The sequence below is a fragment of the Sander lucioperca genome, chromosome 17, assembly GCF_008315115.2.
Source record: "Sander lucioperca isolate FBNREF2018 chromosome 17, SLUC_FBN_1.2, whole genome shotgun sequence".
In the NCBI taxonomy this organism is placed as follows: Eukaryota; Metazoa; Chordata; class Actinopteri; order Perciformes; family Percidae; genus Sander; species Sander lucioperca.
In genome coordinates this window covers 8,554,501-8,572,982 of record NC_050189.1, presented here as the reverse complement: position 1 = coordinate 8,572,982, position 18,482 = coordinate 8,554,501, and the positions used below count along the sequence as shown (strand labels likewise).

The 18,482-nt window shown below is 38.7% G+C and overlaps 1 protein-coding gene and 1 long non-coding RNA gene across 2 annotated transcripts; both read right to left on the bottom strand.

Moving 5' to 3' along the window:
* Positions 1–298: 298 nt before the first annotated feature.
* LOC116053281 lies at positions 299–15,625 on the bottom strand. The gene is made up of 3 exons (XR_004105789.2): positions 15,614–15,625; positions 10,442–10,447; positions 299–1,274 (listed from the first exon to the last, which is right to left on the bottom strand). It is a non-coding gene; the product is annotated as an uncharacterized LOC116053281 (long non-coding RNA).
* Positions 1,469–4,782, bottom strand: leap2 (liver-expressed antimicrobial peptide 2). The gene is made up of 3 exons (XM_031304321.2): positions 4,460–4,782; positions 3,512–3,687; positions 1,469–2,554 (listed from the first exon to the last, which is right to left on the bottom strand). The coding sequence occupies exons 1-3, from the start codon at positions 4,535–4,537 to the stop codon at positions 2,500–2,502; spliced, it is 309 nt and encodes a 102-aa protein (XP_031160181.1). The 5' UTR covers positions 4,538–4,782; the 3' UTR covers positions 1,469–2,499.
* Positions 15,626–18,482: the final 2,857 nt, after the last annotated feature.

Genomic DNA, 18,482 nt, shown 5'->3' with positions numbered 1-18,482 from the left:
GGGTATTCCTTCAGCACTCTGAATTGATTCACTCCATATAAAAATTGGAAATCAAATTAATACTGTAAATATAAATACTCTACTTTTACTCACGAAAGAGACATGTGCATTAATCTGCATCTGAAAATAGTCCCCACTATTCAATCCACTATTTCCACCTGTTTGAGTGATGTTTGCTCAATAATGCCCAGCTGTTTTAGGAAATAACTAAGTCTGAAAAAGAAACAATATGTTTGTGACCCATTTAAAGATGTTTTTTCAACCAAAATAAAAAAAATAGTAACAAATGCGTTGAATTTTTTTTCCAATGCTTTATTTCACTTTTCTCCAGCCTTCTACATGTAAGCAATACAGTACAGTAGATAGTACACAGTACAAAGATAATTTGGGTTTAAAAGTGCAATCCTAGTAAAACATTTCTCAAACATGCTGAGTGTACAAAATATCAGCAACCACGTGCTCTGTGCATGAAGTAAACTATGCAGGCGAGTTGAAGTGAAATCCACGGTTGCTTATTAATTTGAAGAGATGGATGTGCAAAAAAAACAAAGCTCTGCAGCTCGTTATTATGAATCTGTTGCTAATATTTGTACACTTGGCCAAGATATTTGTTAAATTGGTTAGCCTACACATTTAAGATTGACTGAAGTAGATATCTAAACGTTTACACTGAAAAAGCTGAACAAAATCCAGTTAGGGTGATTGATTATTCTAAAACAAACCATTAAAATAACATAAACAAATATGTATAAAAAAAATAATAAAAAAATACATACATAAAATGATGTAAATTGGTAGCCTACATTTTAAAAAATAATAATTTGGAAACAGAGGATAAAATGAAATATGAGAAAAATATGAGAATCATTGCATTGCATTACACCAAATCAGTATGCATGCATTACATATGTTATGAATGTGGCCAATAATAATAATAATAATGTGGCCATCACTAACTTTGACAAGAAGCTCTGCCTTCTTAAAAATAATGCTCTAAAGAAAAAAACTAGAATAAAAACATGAGGATGTTGAAATCAAAACTGCATCAATATTTTGTAACGTCTGATGCTTCTCTTGTATCTTATCTCCTCTCTTTTTGTTCCCACTTTCATGCCCTTTTTCCTACTTTGCTTTATCAATCATTTTCCTCTCTTGAACACGTTTTGCCTCTGATAGTTGACTGTGAGTGCAGTAAGTCAGTTAAGTTATGTTTAGGTGCTTTGTTTAAGGGATAACTAGTGCATTGGTATGCCTGTTGGAGATTGATGATGTTCCTGCTGTTAACAATATATATAATAAAAAAATATGAATCATAATTTAATAATTGACTGTTTGATATGTGTCATATTTAAAGATTTTTGGGTTTAAGATAACCAAGTGTTGCTATAACAGAAGCAGGAATTAATAACAAATTAGGACAAACATGCTGTGGCAACTTTCCTTTACTGACAGTTTAAACTGGTTTTGGTACCAGTGCAGTTTCTTTTTTTCGGGTTCTGTTTGTCTAGAGGAATTATACTCAAGACTTGTTAGTAGGCTACTCTTGCTGTTTTCTTGAATCAAGTGTTCTTGTAAGTACTCTTGCTTTTCTTTTAAATCAAGTTTTAGCCAAGTTACAGACAGAGTACCACCGGATGAGCTAGCCTACATGCTAGTCAGATTTAAAGCAGACTCAGCTAACGTTAGCTTAACGTTAGCTATGTGAAAACACTTGATGTTGGTAGAGAATAAAATAATATGTGTATGATGTCGGTTAACAAAGAGTAATTCCACCTGTCTGGTGACGTATTGTAATCTAGAAGCTAAATAAGTAGTTGTGTAGTTTTAATACTGTGCGACTTCAAAAGTTGTGATGCTAATCGCGATTAGCGCATTAGCATGCTAGTGACATCAGTGCTGCAATGTCTGATAACAAGGCGTCATAATATCAGGGAAACAATGAGTTGTCGCCAGTAGAGCCTTGTTATCAAGGTATGCAGACGTCAGACTTGATTATATCATTTGTGAAGGTACAGCCACAGGAACTAGCGGGATGAAATGGTACTTTTGATTTTATTTTGAATCACAAAGTCTCAGCTTTGAGATCCATAACAGTGTGAAACAAGTAGGCTAACGTTACTTTTTAGTTGTTTGCACCCTTGTTGATGATCACATCATGAAAAAAACATCAAGTATGCAAGGCTAAATTACTCCCTTCTTCCATTTTTGCACTTTCAGAGTTCACCTCCTGCTATCTTCATTTGAGTGATATTTCAAATTTTGGTCTTTTGTGGAGCAGTGATTTCCCCCCTGACATGCCTTTTCTTGGATGTATCTACCTAAAGTGTAAATTCATATAAATATTTAGATAGTATAAGCAACGTATTGGCACATATAAATATAAAACGGATTTAAAAAAAAAAAAAGCCTGGATAAATGCATAATCCAAGTTATGAGAACCTTTCATAAGGATTATGGCTGCCACACTCGTGTAAACACACCGACTGTGTCCTGGGCCATCTAGTAGTTCACAGGCTCTGAGGGGGAGCGGTGGGTGGTGGAGCAGTGTCCCGCCCTAAAGAGATGATGAGAAAGTTATAAAGACCGAGAAAAATCAGTGAGACAAGGTTCATTGTTCTCAATAAATTCTATGAACTATCTCCAAGTTAAAAGAGAAGTTGGCAGTAAGTGTTTTTTAGGGGTCTGTTATTGCCTAACAACTACTTTTTAGTTTCAGTATTTCTAAGCATGTTTCTAATAACATAGTTTAGTTTTTTTTTTATGTAAAACTGAAGGGAAGTCAATGTGAGTCAAAAGAATTAAGCTAGCTAGTTAACTCCTGCTGAAATATTATCGTTAACAGAATGCATTAGCATCGATATATCGATTTAATGATCCACAATCCAATGCAAAGTGAAAATATCGATAAATATTGTCTGTAAGATGCGCCTTTAATTTAGATTCCCATTTATTCTTTCTATTAAAAATAATAGTTTGTTTTTCATTTAAATGTCTGGAAGAGCTCAGGAATGGAATTAAATAAAATTTCCGTTGCTTTTTTTTAAATTGCTTTTTAAATGTAATTGTATTAAATAGGCATATATTTCGTCTCATATCGATTGCAGGCCCCTGAATAGAATCGAATCAAAATCGTATCGTGACGGATATTAAGCAAATATTGTATCGTTGTCCAAAGAGTCAATATAATATCGTATCGTGATAAAACTTGTGATTTACACCCCGAATAATAATAAATCATTAATTAAAATAATCATCAACGTGCTGCAGGCTACATTTAGCATGATGTTCGTTGAAAACTGAAAAAAAATATGACGTACATAACATACTGATAAGGAATCGTATTGCGATAATTAGCTGTGGTTTTACATTATATACAGTGACAGCAACCTAAATTATCAGTTTCTTTACATTGACTCTTCTTACACCAAAAACTTTACCTCCACTAAAGTACAGTTCCCTCAAACCTTTACTTCAGTGGGGTATTTTGTGTTTTTTTTTTTGCTGCAGTTACCTGCAGAGTCCTGTGGAGCATTCATAGTTGTTCTGGCAGTAAGCACCAAATGGTTTACTATTCATGATCCTCCACAGCGGGGTCATCCGAGCTGTCCTCCTCAGTGTTTGGCCGCTTGAATCTGCCTTCTGGTCAGAGCTGGACTGGACCTGTGGGACCAACGGACCTGCACACACCTGGTATTACAACACAAACAGACGGACACACAAAGGTACAGAAATATTCATTAGAAAAGAAACCAAACAAAGGGAAAACCTGGGACAGTGCATTAATTGGCATTGATTTAGTACGGTAATCCTCGTACGTAATTCACGTGTGCAGGCCATTCATTTTAAAAATGATTGTGTTTTTAACAGTGTACCGACTAAATTTAGAAGCACACAATGTAAGTCAACTGTCCTACTTCACTGTAAAACAAACAAAGCAGTACAAATCAATATCTGCACTTTTGACCAAATAATCCACGTGGACCTTGATTTAAGATTAACCTGCCAAGGTAAAGAGTTACATTTTCACACTCAAATAAAAGCACTTTTTTATCGGTCATCAAACTGTGAACATACTTTAATAGATACCTTGATATTTGTACATTGCAATTGTACAATTGTAGTACTAGTACTTTATTTTCTTTATTAATTACCCTAGTTTTTTTTGGCATGGAACACGATAAAATGATGAAAAACACCCTATTTAATTTGCATTTTCTCAGTTAGGGTTAGTTAGTGTTTAGGTTTTAAAGCACCCTTTCAGCTCTTTGCCTTTTACTTTCAGCTGGATCAATTTTTATTGAAAGAAATGTACAGTGTAGAACATGTGTTTCTAATATTGCAAACACTCAAAAGAAGACTGAATTCTGGTTCGTGCTAACAAGAGAGAAGAAAATCCATCCTTTGATTTAACACCAGGCACATTCATCTGGAATTTGTGAAGTCAGGACAATGCACTCACCTGCTGAGCCAGCATTAGCAGCACAATGCACAGTGCCACTGCCGCTTTCCTTTGGGTGAAGAAGCCTTTCTCCTGCATCTTTACGCTCTTCACAAAAATCAACGATTTCTGGTCGTTTGTCAGTAAGACCAAGGCTCTTCAGTCTTGAGTAACGCTGATCTCGACCAGCTACGTTCCCTGATATCTGACACCTTCTGGAGGACTCAACCAGCTCAGCTTTAATGGACCCTCTTGAGTCCAAGTAGTGAGTCTGAAGGTTGTGTGGAGCAGGTTCCTGTTAGTCTCTTCAAGTCAGCCTGACTCAGCGAACTCAGCTGTGACACCGGCAAAGAAGGCTGGACTCTCCTTTATACAGACAGGCCATGATCCCAGGGGAGAGGAAGCCAGAGGGAGGGAGAAAGAGTCACAGTCCATGCTGTCATCTACCCTGCTCTCTCTTGTTATCTATTTTTTTGGCTCGAATGTGACATTATGTAAAAACGTTTTTACATAATGCCATTTTAGTGTTTTAAGTCAAAATCTGGTCATCCAACACACTCTTTTTTTGTGATCTGTCTCTCTTACTCTTCTTTTACACGTTGATGTTCAGATAATGTGAGTTAACAGGTGGACCAAAACGCCACACGTGATTGTAACAATAAAGAAATGGCGACAGAGAGACACAGCTGGGGGGAAAAGGGTTTAAAGAGGCGAAGAGGTCCCCGCATGTGTGTGTCACTGAACTTGCAGAAAGATAAGGCTTTATCAATCTGCAGAGTCTGTGTGCTGCAGGTTATCTTTGGCTTCCGAAGTCCTTGATCTGAGACAATCTTATCATCTCACTCAAACAACATAGACAGGATTTAAGAAGGTGTGGTTTACGTAAGCAGTTACACACTACACACGCGACGCCGGCACATGACTTATATATGTGTGCTCCATATATTAGAATATGAAGCTAAAGTCCAGTCCTGAGGCCTGGGTCTTGGTTTGGCTCAGTGGAGAACCAATAGGTTGTGGCTTTTCCTAATTATACATGTGATCTATCAAGCTGCACTCTGCAAAGTAAAGTCCAATTTTGAGGTACTTGTACTTTACTTGAGTATTCCCATTTTATGTTACTATTACTTCTACTCCACTACAATTCAGGGCAAATATTTTACTTTACAGATTTAGATTAATACAAAATATTATTTACGAATAAAATGTGATTTATTATTATAAATTCAACTACCCAACAGTTTAAAGGAACACGGCGACTTTTTGGGACTTTAGCTTATTGACCGTATCCCCCAGAGTTAGATAAGTCCATACATACCCTTCTCATCTCCGTGCGTGTCGTAACTCTGTCTGACGCACCCACCGCTAGCCTAGCTTAGCCCAGATCCTGGAGGTAACCGGCTCCATCTAGCCTACTGCTCCCAATAAGTGACAAAATAACGAAGGGTATGTATGGACTTATCTAACTCTGGGGGATACGGTGAATAAGCTAAAGTCCCAATAAGTCGGCGTGTTCCTTTTAAGCAAAATTAGCTCCATATTTATCAGCTGCAGCATTAAAGTGGTAAACACATTAATGCATCAATAAATACAGTACAATGAAATGAAATACAATATTCTGAAATGGGCCATTCTGCAGAATGAGTACATTTTAATGATAATCTTTTTGTACTTCTACTTTTTAACAGACTTACACTTTTGTATAACTACTTTGACTAAGTTAAGTTAAAGATCTGAGGACCTCTTCCAGCGCTAAAAACCAGTACGTGATTGCGTGCACGTGACTGAATCTCAAGAACTGGGTTAGTAAGACAAAGGTGAGATTGAGAGTGACAACATTTTTGCAGGATGTGTCTTGAAATTTTAAAAACAGAATTGGACTTATAGCTGGACAGTGTTTAATTCCGAAAGGCATTGAGTCAGCTTCAAGGGTCAAAAGGTCATCAACTGTGCATTCCTATAAGACATAAATTAAGATAAGTTAAGTTAAGATAAACCTTTATTAATCCCCAGAAGGGAAATTCAGGTATTGTCGCAGCACAAGACAGAAATGAGTAGTACAAAGTACAAAAGAAAAACGAAAAGAAAAAGAACAGATCAAGTAAAAACAAGAGGTATATATATAAATATGTAAAAGAGTAAAAGTAAAGTAACAGTACACAAACAATTAAAAGGTTAGGAGGTAAGTGATAGGTTGAAGTGACAAGTTAAAGTGACATTCACAAGGTAAAGCGATACTGTATGATATGATCGATAGCAGCGAGAATAGACTATATGTAAACAGCATATACCAGAAATATAATATGATGTTGTGAGGCAGCAGAAAGTCATAACAATAAATAAAAAGAGATCTGAAGATCTTTCTGTCCATCTGTTATGACAATGTTACAGCAACAATAATGTTCCCATAGCCAGTTTTTATCCAAACTGCTGCATTTTTGTTGAAGGGCAATTTAGGTCAGCCTGGAAATGACAAAGAAGTTTTTATCCAAAGGGCCCGAAGTATGTTTAAACACTCACAACACTCAAAAAAAAGTTGATTTAATCAGGGAGAGCAGAGGATCACGAATGAATGTAATGGAAAATTCCTTCGCTGATTCCTGTAAGCTTGTTCATCATCGAAATGTCCTCCAGAGGGACAGGAGACTGACAGGAATCTTGCACTACATAGACCCAGAACATCTGCATCATATATTATCACCGAGCATGACTCATCAGATTGTGCCTGACAGGCTGAGCAGCTGCAGAAGTGAAACTGTAGAGATAGAGAAGGCTTCAGAGAAGAGGACAAAACAATTAAATGCGTTTTTTTTCCCATGATTTTGATGCTGTACTAATACAGGACAGATGCACAGTGTTAGACTTCTGCAACTGGTTTAAATAATTAAAGGGACAAACACTGTGGACAAAACACATTTTCAGTTAAGTTGAAAAAATTCTTAGTGAAGCTTAATCTGGAAAATCGAAACGATTTAGTTTTTGCAGGTTAGATGCACAGCCCCATCTCCTTAAAATTACGTTCCCATTCAATGAAACTGCATTCTCAATTACGTTGGAAGGGATACGTATTTTGTCCCAGATAACAATGGTTCTTGACGTATTCTAACCAGGCCCCCAGGAAGTGCAGCAGGCTTTGAAGCCAATTTGACATAGTCGCCAAACAATGGAATTACAACTTCCGTGTCTGTCACGTGATGCCATGGGGCCCAGAAAGACATTTTCCCATAGACTTACATAGCAAAAGAGACGTCTGTAAATTAGTGGATATGTTTTTTCGAACGTCACAAGCCCCGCGAAATGACTCCTTTCACTATCAAAATTTGATCAATACGGTCTGACAACATTTGGAAAGTCTAGAAGAGCTGCCCAATTGAATCGTTTAATCCCTATTCAAGTTAGAGGAGCGCTAAACCAGATGTAGTAGGCTCGGCCAGTTGAGGTCTCTAGTGCGCCTTCTCTACGGGCCCACGCAGTGTGGAAGCAGCAATGATCATCCGGGAGTTTTATTTGTGTAACTTTTTGGGTTCATGCGCCACTGAGCAACTGTCATAGGAATGATGAAAAACCAAAGATTTTCCAAACCAAAATTTGACGTTTGCTTGTTTATGTGACGTACTTAACCTACGTAACGTACTTAACTTACGTATGTAACTTGAATTACGTAACACACATAATTATTTTAACTAGGGATGTCAAAATAACGCGTTCATTTCGATTAATTAATCTGAGAAAATATAACGCGTTAAAAAAAATAACGCAGATTAATCCATTCCATATTGACGTTTGACCCGGAGCCGTTCTAGCCACCATTGGACTGTAAAATGAAGGAGGGAGACGAGAATGTGCTGCCTGGATCATTGATTGGAACATTACTTGTAAAAATCTTCTTCCTGAATAGGGTTGGCTACCGAAATCTGGTGCCACTGATATGTCTGCTCTTCTCTCTGGTGCTCTGAAACAGACGATACAGGTAACACAAACACCGCTGCACGTGACGCTAGTTAACACTATACTCGACAGCAGCTAACGTTACCTACCTAGCCTACCGCTAGCTAGTAGCTGGATTAAACACGGTTAAAATAATGACAGCTAACGCTGAACGGTGTAAAGTTTGACTGTGTTTTACTGTAGAGGATTCAACACCAGGATGTAACAATCTGCAGCTGCCGTTGACCATGGATGTATTAAGAGCCGTTGTCGGAAAAACAACACAGACGGTGCGTTCAGTGAAACTGGTAAACTACAGCCTCGTGGTGAATTCGAAGTTATAGTTAAATGTCCTTTTCCTATCTGGTGGTTGTTTTTGTCGTTGAACAGCAATTTACTAGTGAAATAAGTTATTGTTATAGTGATTACATTATTATTAAATCATTTAATTTTGACCATATGGCCTTAGCAATAAACAAGCCGTTCTTTAATGTCGCCAACTGTTGTTTAGTACCCTTCTTTTTTTTTCTTTTTTTTTTAACTTTCTTAAAAAGTATCGGTTCAGGCACCATTAATTATGTATGCGATTAATTTCGATTAGTTAATCACAGAGTATGTAATTAATTAGATTACATTTTTTAATTGATTGACAGCCCTAATTTTAACCCTAACTATTATCTTTTTCTAAACCTAACCGAGTCGAATTGTTGCCTAAACCACGTGTTTAAAACAGCGACCATTTCACAATGTGCACTGGTCGCTGGAAAATACGTTTCCCTCTAAACGTAATTGCGAATGCAGTTTCGTTGTACGGGAAGTTTCGTTGTCATTTTCTAGGAGACCGGGTTGAGATGCATAAAAGTGAATTTGAAATAATAACTACATTTCCTACAATGTTTTCTGTTCCTTATCAGTCACTTCAAAGTTCTTAAAATGTCTAGATAACATAGATCACACTGAATCAGACCTCATAGTCATAGGACAGCTAAATGTTTAACTTTGATTACCTTTAATGATAACTGTGGACCAGATGATGGTCAAGATGTGGACTTTTACCAATCTATTTTCCAGCTCAACCACAGGCGTTCTTTGGACTCTTTATTCATTGCATCATGGTGAGGACAACTCCAACTAACACTCAAAGATTTCAGACTTTGTATTGGCTTTGCAAGTTTTTGATTTCTAATTTGCTATTTTGTGATAAATGTATACTAAAAGCTAAAATATATACAAACAAATGACTTTCACATCATTCTTTTTTTCTTTTTCTTTTTTTTTTTTTTAAAGATCTTTTTGGGGCATTTCAGCCTTTAAAGGTCCCATGGCATGAAATTAATATGAGTTCCCCCAGCCTGCCTATGGTCCCCCAGTGGCTAGAAATGGCGATAGGTGTAAATGAAAGCTCAGATGGGCTGATCTGGAATCTTGCTTTACCTCCCCTTTCTCTGCTTTACCCGCCCAGAGAATTTGGCCCACCCATGAGAGAGAGAGAGAGAGGCATCATGGCTTTCAAACTAGCAAAGTGGCAGTTGGTCAAGGCCACACCCCCACTCTCCACCTTCCCCCCCCCTCTCCTCCTCAATAGCTACAGACACAGAAATGGCACATACTAAGGAAAGCTCATTGTGGGACTGGCTCTAGTTGCTGTAATTCTGCACCAAGGCTGAATTTCGGGAAAGATATTTCAGATACAGCATTAGGGAACCACTAAGGCCTATATAAAAGAGACTTCAGATACAGTATTAGGGGACCACTAAGGTCTATATAAAAGAGACTTCAGATACAGTATTAGGGGACCACTAAGGTCTATATAAAAGATACTTCAGATACAGTATTAGGGGACCACTAAGGCCTATATAAAAGAGACTTCAGATACAGTATTAGGGGACCACTAAGGTCTATATAAAAGAGACTTCAGATACAGTATTAGGGGACCACTAAGGTCTATATAAAAGAGACTTCAGATACAGTATTAGGGGACCACTAAGGTCTATATAAAAGAGACTTCAGAAACAGTATTAGGGGACCACTAAGGTCTATATAAAAGAGACTTCAGATACAGTATTAGGGGACCACTAAGGCCTATATAAAAGAGATTTCAGATACAGCATTAGGGGACCACTAAGGTCTATATAAAAGAGACTTCAGATACAGTATTAGGGGACCACTAAGGTCTATATAAAAGAGACTTCAGATACAGTATTAGGGGACCACTAAGGTCTATATAAAAGCATCCAAAGAGCACCATGTCATGGGACCTTTAATGGAAAGAACAGATAGATATTAAAGGGGAGAGCGAGGGGGATGACATGCAGGAAATCGTCTCAGGTCGGACTCGAACCCTGGCCCTTCTGCGTCAAGGTATACACCTATATATATATATATATGTGTGTGCCTGCTCTGCCAACTGAGCCACCACATCATGCTTGTTTTTAAACTTTCTACTCTGGAGCATTTTCTAAGATAGGTTTATTCACGTAAACTGCAAGTTTCCACACATCTTTCCGTTGCTCTTGCAAAGTGCAACAACCTGCAGAAGGGGGACGTGTTGATTGTTGGCACAGTCCATCAGTGTTGGCAGGAGTTAAATACCTTGCTAAAAGACTCTTCAGCAGAGTTGAGGCTGACTGTGACGGTTTCATTTCTAGCACGGTCAATCCATGAAAAAAGAAAAAAAAAAAACCCTGTGTCTGACCATCCAGTGACGTCTGAACTTTAATCATGCACTGAAGTAAAAGGGAATAATTCCCTTGGACAAACAGATCGAAGAATGGTTGCAGACATGACCTCATCTGACCAGTTTTCAGTCCTCATGTACAATGTGCAGGATGATGTTCACAGAAATAGGTTACTCAGAAAAGCCCTATAATTATGGAAAGGCCTTGAACTAAAGCCAATAAAATTCCCTGATAGTGGTTTTGGTGACGGCTAGTCTCTGGCAGCGCTTATCTCTTATCACTCTCTAAAAAAAAAGTAATTCACAATTTAGGGGAAACCTAATAATGTTTTAAAATCAAAGTTTACCGGGAACCAAAGCAGCCTGTTGTGTAGGCCACTATCTACTTTCCTAAACAATAACAGATGCATTTACAAATAGTTCAATTCAATTCAATTCAATTTTATTTATAGTATCAAATCATAACAAGAGATATCTCGAGACACTTTACAGATAGAGTAGGTCTAGACCAAACTCTGTACTTTACGAAGCCCCAACTATTACAGTGGTTGCCTCAAGAGCAAGCATTAGCAGTAGCTATTGCGACAGTGGCAAGGAAAAACTCCCTTTTTTTGTTAGGAAGAAACCTCGGACAGACCCAGACTCTTGGTAGGCGGTGTCTGACGGCACCAGTTGGGGGAGTGGTGAATGGTGGCAATAATAGTCATAATAAAGATAGTGAAGCAGTGATCACAATGGTAGTCATAGTAGTTCATGTCATAGTAGGGCACAGCAGGGCGTTACGGGGTGTAGTGTGGCACAGCAGCCTGGGTGGACGCGGTTGGACGCGGCAGGACGCAGTCGGACACTGCGGGGAAACGCAGAGCGTAGCAGGGTGTAGTAAGTCCATAGCGTCAGCTGCACCCAGGACCCCGGTGTAGGTGCCACCCAATTCCAAGGCGATGTTCTGGGTGAAGAAGAAGCAAAGGGACTCCGGGGAGAAAACTCCCCAGAGCTAGGTTAGTAACAGGCATTTCTGGGACTAAGATGCACACAAAAGGAGACAAGTGAAAAGAGAGAAGAGGGAGCGGCTCATTGTGTCCTTGGAAGGAGCTTCCCACAGCAGTCTAGAGTTATAATAGTATAACTAAGAGAGGCAGGCTAAAGAGAGGGGCCCTGGACCGGGCTCGTACTCTCCCCTGCCGGAACGGGCTTGTACTTCCTGCGGTTTGTTTTAAGTGGGCGTTAAAGGATAGATCCTGGTCAAAAATGACTCCTAGATTTCTGACAGTAGTGCTGGAGGCCAGGGCAATACCATCTAGGGTAGCTATATATTTAGATAATGAAGTTCGGTGGTGCTTGGGTCCCAGCACAATAACTTCCGTTTTGTTTGAGTTCAACATCAGAAAATTGTGGGTCATCCAGGATTTTATATCTTTAATGCACGCTTGAAGTTTAGCTAACTGACCGCTTTCGTCTGGCTTGATTGACAGATATAATTGGGTGTCGTCTGCGTAACAGTGAAAGTTAATTGAGTGTTTCCTAATAATATTGCCTAGAGGAAGCATATATAAAGAGAATAGAATTGGTCCAAGCACTGAGCCTTGAGGAACGCCATGGCTAACTTTAGCGTATTTGGATGGTTTATCGTTAATATTAACCAATTGGGATCGCTCAGAAAAATAGGACTTAAACCAGCTTAGTGCGATTCCTTTAATGCCAACTAAATGTTCCAGTCTCTGTAAGAGGATGGTATGGTCAATAGTGTCGAATGCAGCACTAAGATCTAATAAGACAAGTACGGAGACAAGTCCTTTGTCAGCAGCAGTTAGAAGGTCGTTAGTGATTTTCACCAGTGCCGTCTCTGTGCTATGATGCATTCTAAATCCTGACTGAAAGTCTTCAAATAGACTATTTCTATGCAGAAAGTCACACAATTGATTAGCGACTACCTTCTCAAGGATTTTGGAGAGAAACGGGAGGTTAGATATAGGTCTATAGTTGGCTAAGACCTCAGGGTCGAGGGTGGGTTTTTTCAGAATAGGTTTTATCACAGCTACTTTAAAAGACTGCGGTACGTGACCCGTTAATAAGGACATATTGATCGTATCTAGTAATGTGGTGTTGACCACGGGTAGTGCTTCTTTAAGTAGCTTCGTTGGAATGGGGTCTAAGAGACAGGTAGTTGGCTTAGCTGAAGAGACCCTTAACATTAATTGTTGGAGGTCTAAAGGATAAAAGCCGTCTAAATAAGTATCAGGTCTTATCGTTCTCTCTAGCCCTCCTGCGCCCAATGGTGAGTCGTTGGAAGCTGTGGGCAGAAGGTGATGAATTTTTTCTCTAATTGTTATAATTTTATCATTAAAAAAGGTCATGAAGTCATCACTGCTCAGAGCTATAGGAATAGATGGCTCAATAGAGCTGTGACTATCTGTCAGCCTGGCTACAGTGCTGAAAAGAAACCTTGGGTTGTTCTTATTTTCTTCTATTAGTGTTGAGTAATAGTCTGATCTGGCATTTCTGAGGGCCCTCCTATAATTTTTTAGACTATCTTGCCAATCCACACGAGATTCTTCCAGTTTGGTGGAACGCCATTTACTTTCAAGTTTTCGTGAGATTTGTTTTAATTTGCGAGTTTGGGAGTTATACCAAGGTGCTAGTTTCCTTTCCTTCATCATCTTCTTTTTGAGAGGAGCAACCGAGTCTAAAGTAGTCCGTAGGCAGGCCGTAGCAGCGTCTACAAAGTTATCAAGTTGGGAGGGACTAGAGTTAACATAACAGTCCTCTGTTATATTAAGGCATGACATTGAGTTAAGTGCTGTTGGAATAGCTTCCTTAAATTTAGCTATAGCACTGTCAGATAAGCATCTAGTGTAGAAACTTTTATTTAATTTCGTATAGTCTGGTAGTAGGAATTCGAAAGTTATTAAAAAATGGTCTGATAATAAAGGATTCTGCGGAAATACTATTAAATCGTCAATTTTGATGCCATATTCTAGCACAAGGTCGAGGGTGTGGTTAAAACAGTGCGTGGCCTTATGCACCCTCTGACTGAAACCAATAGAATCTAGCAGTGAATTGAAAGCAGTACTAAGGCTATTGCTCTCAATGTCCACATGGATATTAAAATCACCTACAATAAGTACTTTGTCTGATTGAAGGACTACGCATGATAAAAACTCTGAGAATTCAGATAAAAACTCAGAATATGGACCTGGTGCTCGGTAAACAACAACGAATATAATTAGATAAATAGTTGTGGATAGGAATAGCTTTACAGTCTTTTTACGAAGGCTAACATTTCTCTAGAAACACAAATACCACGCAATCTTTTTCAGTAAGTACAAACGTTCCTTAAACAAAAAAATATTTATATTTAATCTTTGCTATTTTGTTAGCCAAAGTTTTATAATCAGTTTTAGACAAAATAGCAAATATTGAATAGCAGGATTATGCTCATTTAAAATATATATATTACATTTGTATTAAGCCCTGAGCCAAGACACCCTGATGGCACAGTGAAGTTTTTCTGCAATGTCTGCAAAGCTTTGTGAGTTAACTAATAGCTAGTTGGTGAAGTATACTGCAGCAGGTGAGCTAACCACTTAGCCAGCTGGGAACATGCTAGTGCTATTAGAGATACATATTCATACCATCCACTCCTGTCTCTGTTAGCAAACCATGGTTGTTGTTTTTTTGGGGCAGACTCTGGTTGTATTAACATGGATGATGCAAGTATTAGTGCAGCTAATAAATTACCATAGCTTCCTCTGTTAATCTCTTCTCCAGTTAGGACGGAATTGCTATTTGTCAAATAAATGTGTCAAAAGTTCACCAAATTTGAACTTGATGCTAAAGAGTTGAACGGACATACCCAATGGAGATGTGCCATTAGCGTCCATTCCATTGAAACAAACTGATTCCCGTTGAGTATAATCTGCTGGTGCAACCATGCCACTTGACCAAGAATGCTCTTTATGTCACATTTGTTAATGTGTTCATTCACAGTGCCTCCGCTGCCTCACTTGGGTGACTTTTGGTGGTACTGTACGGGAATATTCATTTTGTAGAACCTAAAATTTTTGTTTTCTGTTTTCTGCAGGGTAACATGTAGTACTAGTACTATTCCAGTTATAATCAACAATAGACCATACAAAGTGTTGAATTCCCTAAGTAATAAGAAGTTGACTGCAAACATAGTCAATTTAGCATCCAGTTCATGTCAGCCACAACCTGCCCCAAAAAACGAGACAGTGTCTGTAACTCGACTCAGATCAGTTAAATCACAGGTAACCAAAAGAGGGGCAATACTTAACAACCTAATTGGAATTACAACTACCACTGCAATGATAGAACAGGATAGGAACATTAGATGTGGTCTACTAAATATCAGATCTCTGTCTTCTAAAGCAATACTAGTAAACGAATTGATATCCGATAATCAAATTGATCTATTCTGTCTAACTGAAACATGGCTGGGCCATGAAGAGTATGTCAGTCTAAATGAAGCCACTCCTCCGACTCATATTAATACTCAAATTCCTAGAGGCTCAGGCCGAGGAGGGGGAGTTGCAGCCATATTTGACTCAAACCTGTTAATTAATCCTAAACCTAAACTAAATTATAACTCTTTTGAAAATCTCGTTCTTAATCTTCAGCATCCAACATGGAAAACAGTACAGCCTATTATATTTGTTGTTGTCTACCGAGCACCAGGTCCATATTCTGAATTTTTATCGGAATTCTCAGAGTTTTTATCATGTGTAGTCCTAAAATCAGACAAAGTACTTATTGTAGGTGATTTTAATATCCATGTGGACGTTGACAGCAATAGCCTTAGTACTGCTTTCAACTCACTACTAGATTCAATTGGTTTCAGTCAGAGTGTGCACGAGGCCACGCACTGTTTTAACCACACCCTTGACCTTGTGCTGGCATATGGCATCAAAATTGAAGACGTAATAGTATTCCCGCTAAATCCTTTATTATCAGACCACTTCTTAATAACTTTCGAATTCTTACTACCCGATTATACGAAATTAGATAAAAGCTTCTACGCTAGAAGCCTATCTGACAGTGCTATAGCTAAATTCAAGGAAGATATTCCAACAGCACTAAACTCATTACCGTGCCGTAATATAACAGAGGATCTTTATGTAAACTTTAGTCCCTCTCAAATTGATAATTTCGTAGACGGTGCTACGGCCTGCCTACGGACTACTTTAGACTCTGTTGCTCCCCTTAAAAAGAAGACGATGAAGCAAAGGAAACTAGCACCTTGGTATAACTCCCAAACTCGTAAATTAAAGCAAATCTCGCGCAAACTTGAAAGTAAATGGCGTTCTACCAAACTGGAAGAATCTCGTTTAGAGTGGCAAGACAGTCTGAAAACCTATAGGAAGACCCTAAGAAAGGCCAGATCAGACTATTATTCATCACTAATAGAAGAAAATAAGAACAACCCAAGGTTTCTTTTCAGCACTGTAGCCAGGCTGACAGATAGCCACAGCTCTATTGAGCCATCTATTCCTATAGCTCTGAGTAGTGATGACTTCATGAGTTTCTTTAACGATGAAATTATAACAATTAGAGATACTATTCATCACCTCTTGCCCCCAACCTCTAATGGGTCACCTTTAACTGACAGACTGCTAGAAAGAACGACTAGACCTGACATATACTTAGACTGCTTTTATCCTATAAACCCTCAACAATTAATGTTAAAGGTCTCTTCAGCAAAGCCATCTACCTGTCTCTTAGACCCCATCCCAACGAGGCTACTTAAAGAAGCATTACCCGTGGTTAACACTTCATTGCTAGATATGATCAACATGTCTTTATTGACAGGTTATGTTCCGCAGTCATTTAAAGTAGCTGTGATAAAACCTCTACTGAAAAAACCCACCCTCGATCCTGAGGTCTTAGCCAACTATAGACCTATATCTAACCTTCCCTTTCTCTCCAAGATCCTTGAGAAAGTAGTCGCTAATCAGTTATGTGATTTTCTACATAGCAATAGCTTATTTGAGGACTTTCAGTCAGGATTTAGAAAGCATCATAGCACAGAGACGGCACTGGTGAAAATTACTAACGACCTTCTAACTGCATCAGACAAAGGACTTGTCTCCGTACTTGTCTTATTAGATCTTAGTGCTGCATTCGATACTATTGACCATACCATCCTCTTACAGAGACTGGAACATTTAGTTGGCATTAAAGGAATCGCACTAAACTGGTTTAAGTCCTACTTCTCTGATCGATCGCAATTTGTTAATGTTAACAATAAACCCTCCAATTACGCTAAAATTAACCATGGCGTTCCTCAAGGCTCAGTGCTTGGACCAATTCTATTCTCCTTATATATGCTTCCTCTAGGCAATATTATTAGGAAACACTCAATTAACTTTCACTGTTATGCGGATGACACCCAATTATATCTGTCAATCAAGCCAGACGAAACCAGCCAGCTAGCTAAACTTCAAGCTTGCATTAAAGATATAAAATCATGGATGGCCTACAATTTCCTGATGTTAAACTCAAACAAAACCGAAGTTATTGTGCTGGGCCCGAAACACCTACGAACCTCATTAGCCGAAGATATAATTACTCTGGATGGCATTGCCCTGGCCTCCAGTACTACTGTCAGAAATCTAGGAGTTATTTTTGATCAGGATCTATCCTTTAATGCCCATCTAAAACAAACCTCTAGAACAGCCTTTTTTCACCTTCGTAACATTGCTAAAATTAGGAACATCCTATCTCAAAACGATGCAGAAAAACTAGTCCATGCATTCGTTACTTCCAGGCTGGACTACTGTAATTCCTTATTATCAGGATGCTCAAATAAGTCCGTTAGGACTCTCCAGCTGATCCAGAATGCTGCAGCGCGTGTTCTGACAAGAACTAAGAAAAGAGATCATATTTCTCCTGTATTAGCTTCTCTCCATTGGCTTCCTGTAAAATCCAGGATTGAATTTAAAATCCTTCTTCTGACCTATAAAGCTCTAAATGGTCAAGCTCCTTCATATCTTGAGGACCTCTTAGTACCTTATTGTCCCACTAGAGCACTACGCTCCCAGAATGCAGAGTTACTTGTGGTTCCTAGAGTCTCTAAAAGTAGAATGGGAGGCAGAGCCTTCAGCTATCAGGCTCCTCTCCTGTGGAACCAGCTCCCAATCTGGGTTCGTGGGGCAGACACCGTCGCTACATTTAAGACTAAACTGAAAACTCTCCTCTTTGATAAAGCTTATAGTTAGGGAGTGAGGAGTTGCAGTGAACGCCTAGACCGGCGGGGCAGGGTGTATAGCTGCAGACACAGCACCCCTGCTTTTCTCTGCTTCTCTTTACAGTCATCAGATTGACCTATCGTATAATCAATAATATAGTGCCTCTCCTAGTTATGCTGTTATAATTCTAGACTGCCGAGGAAGTTCCTTCTTATGACACGCTCTTTTCTTTTGT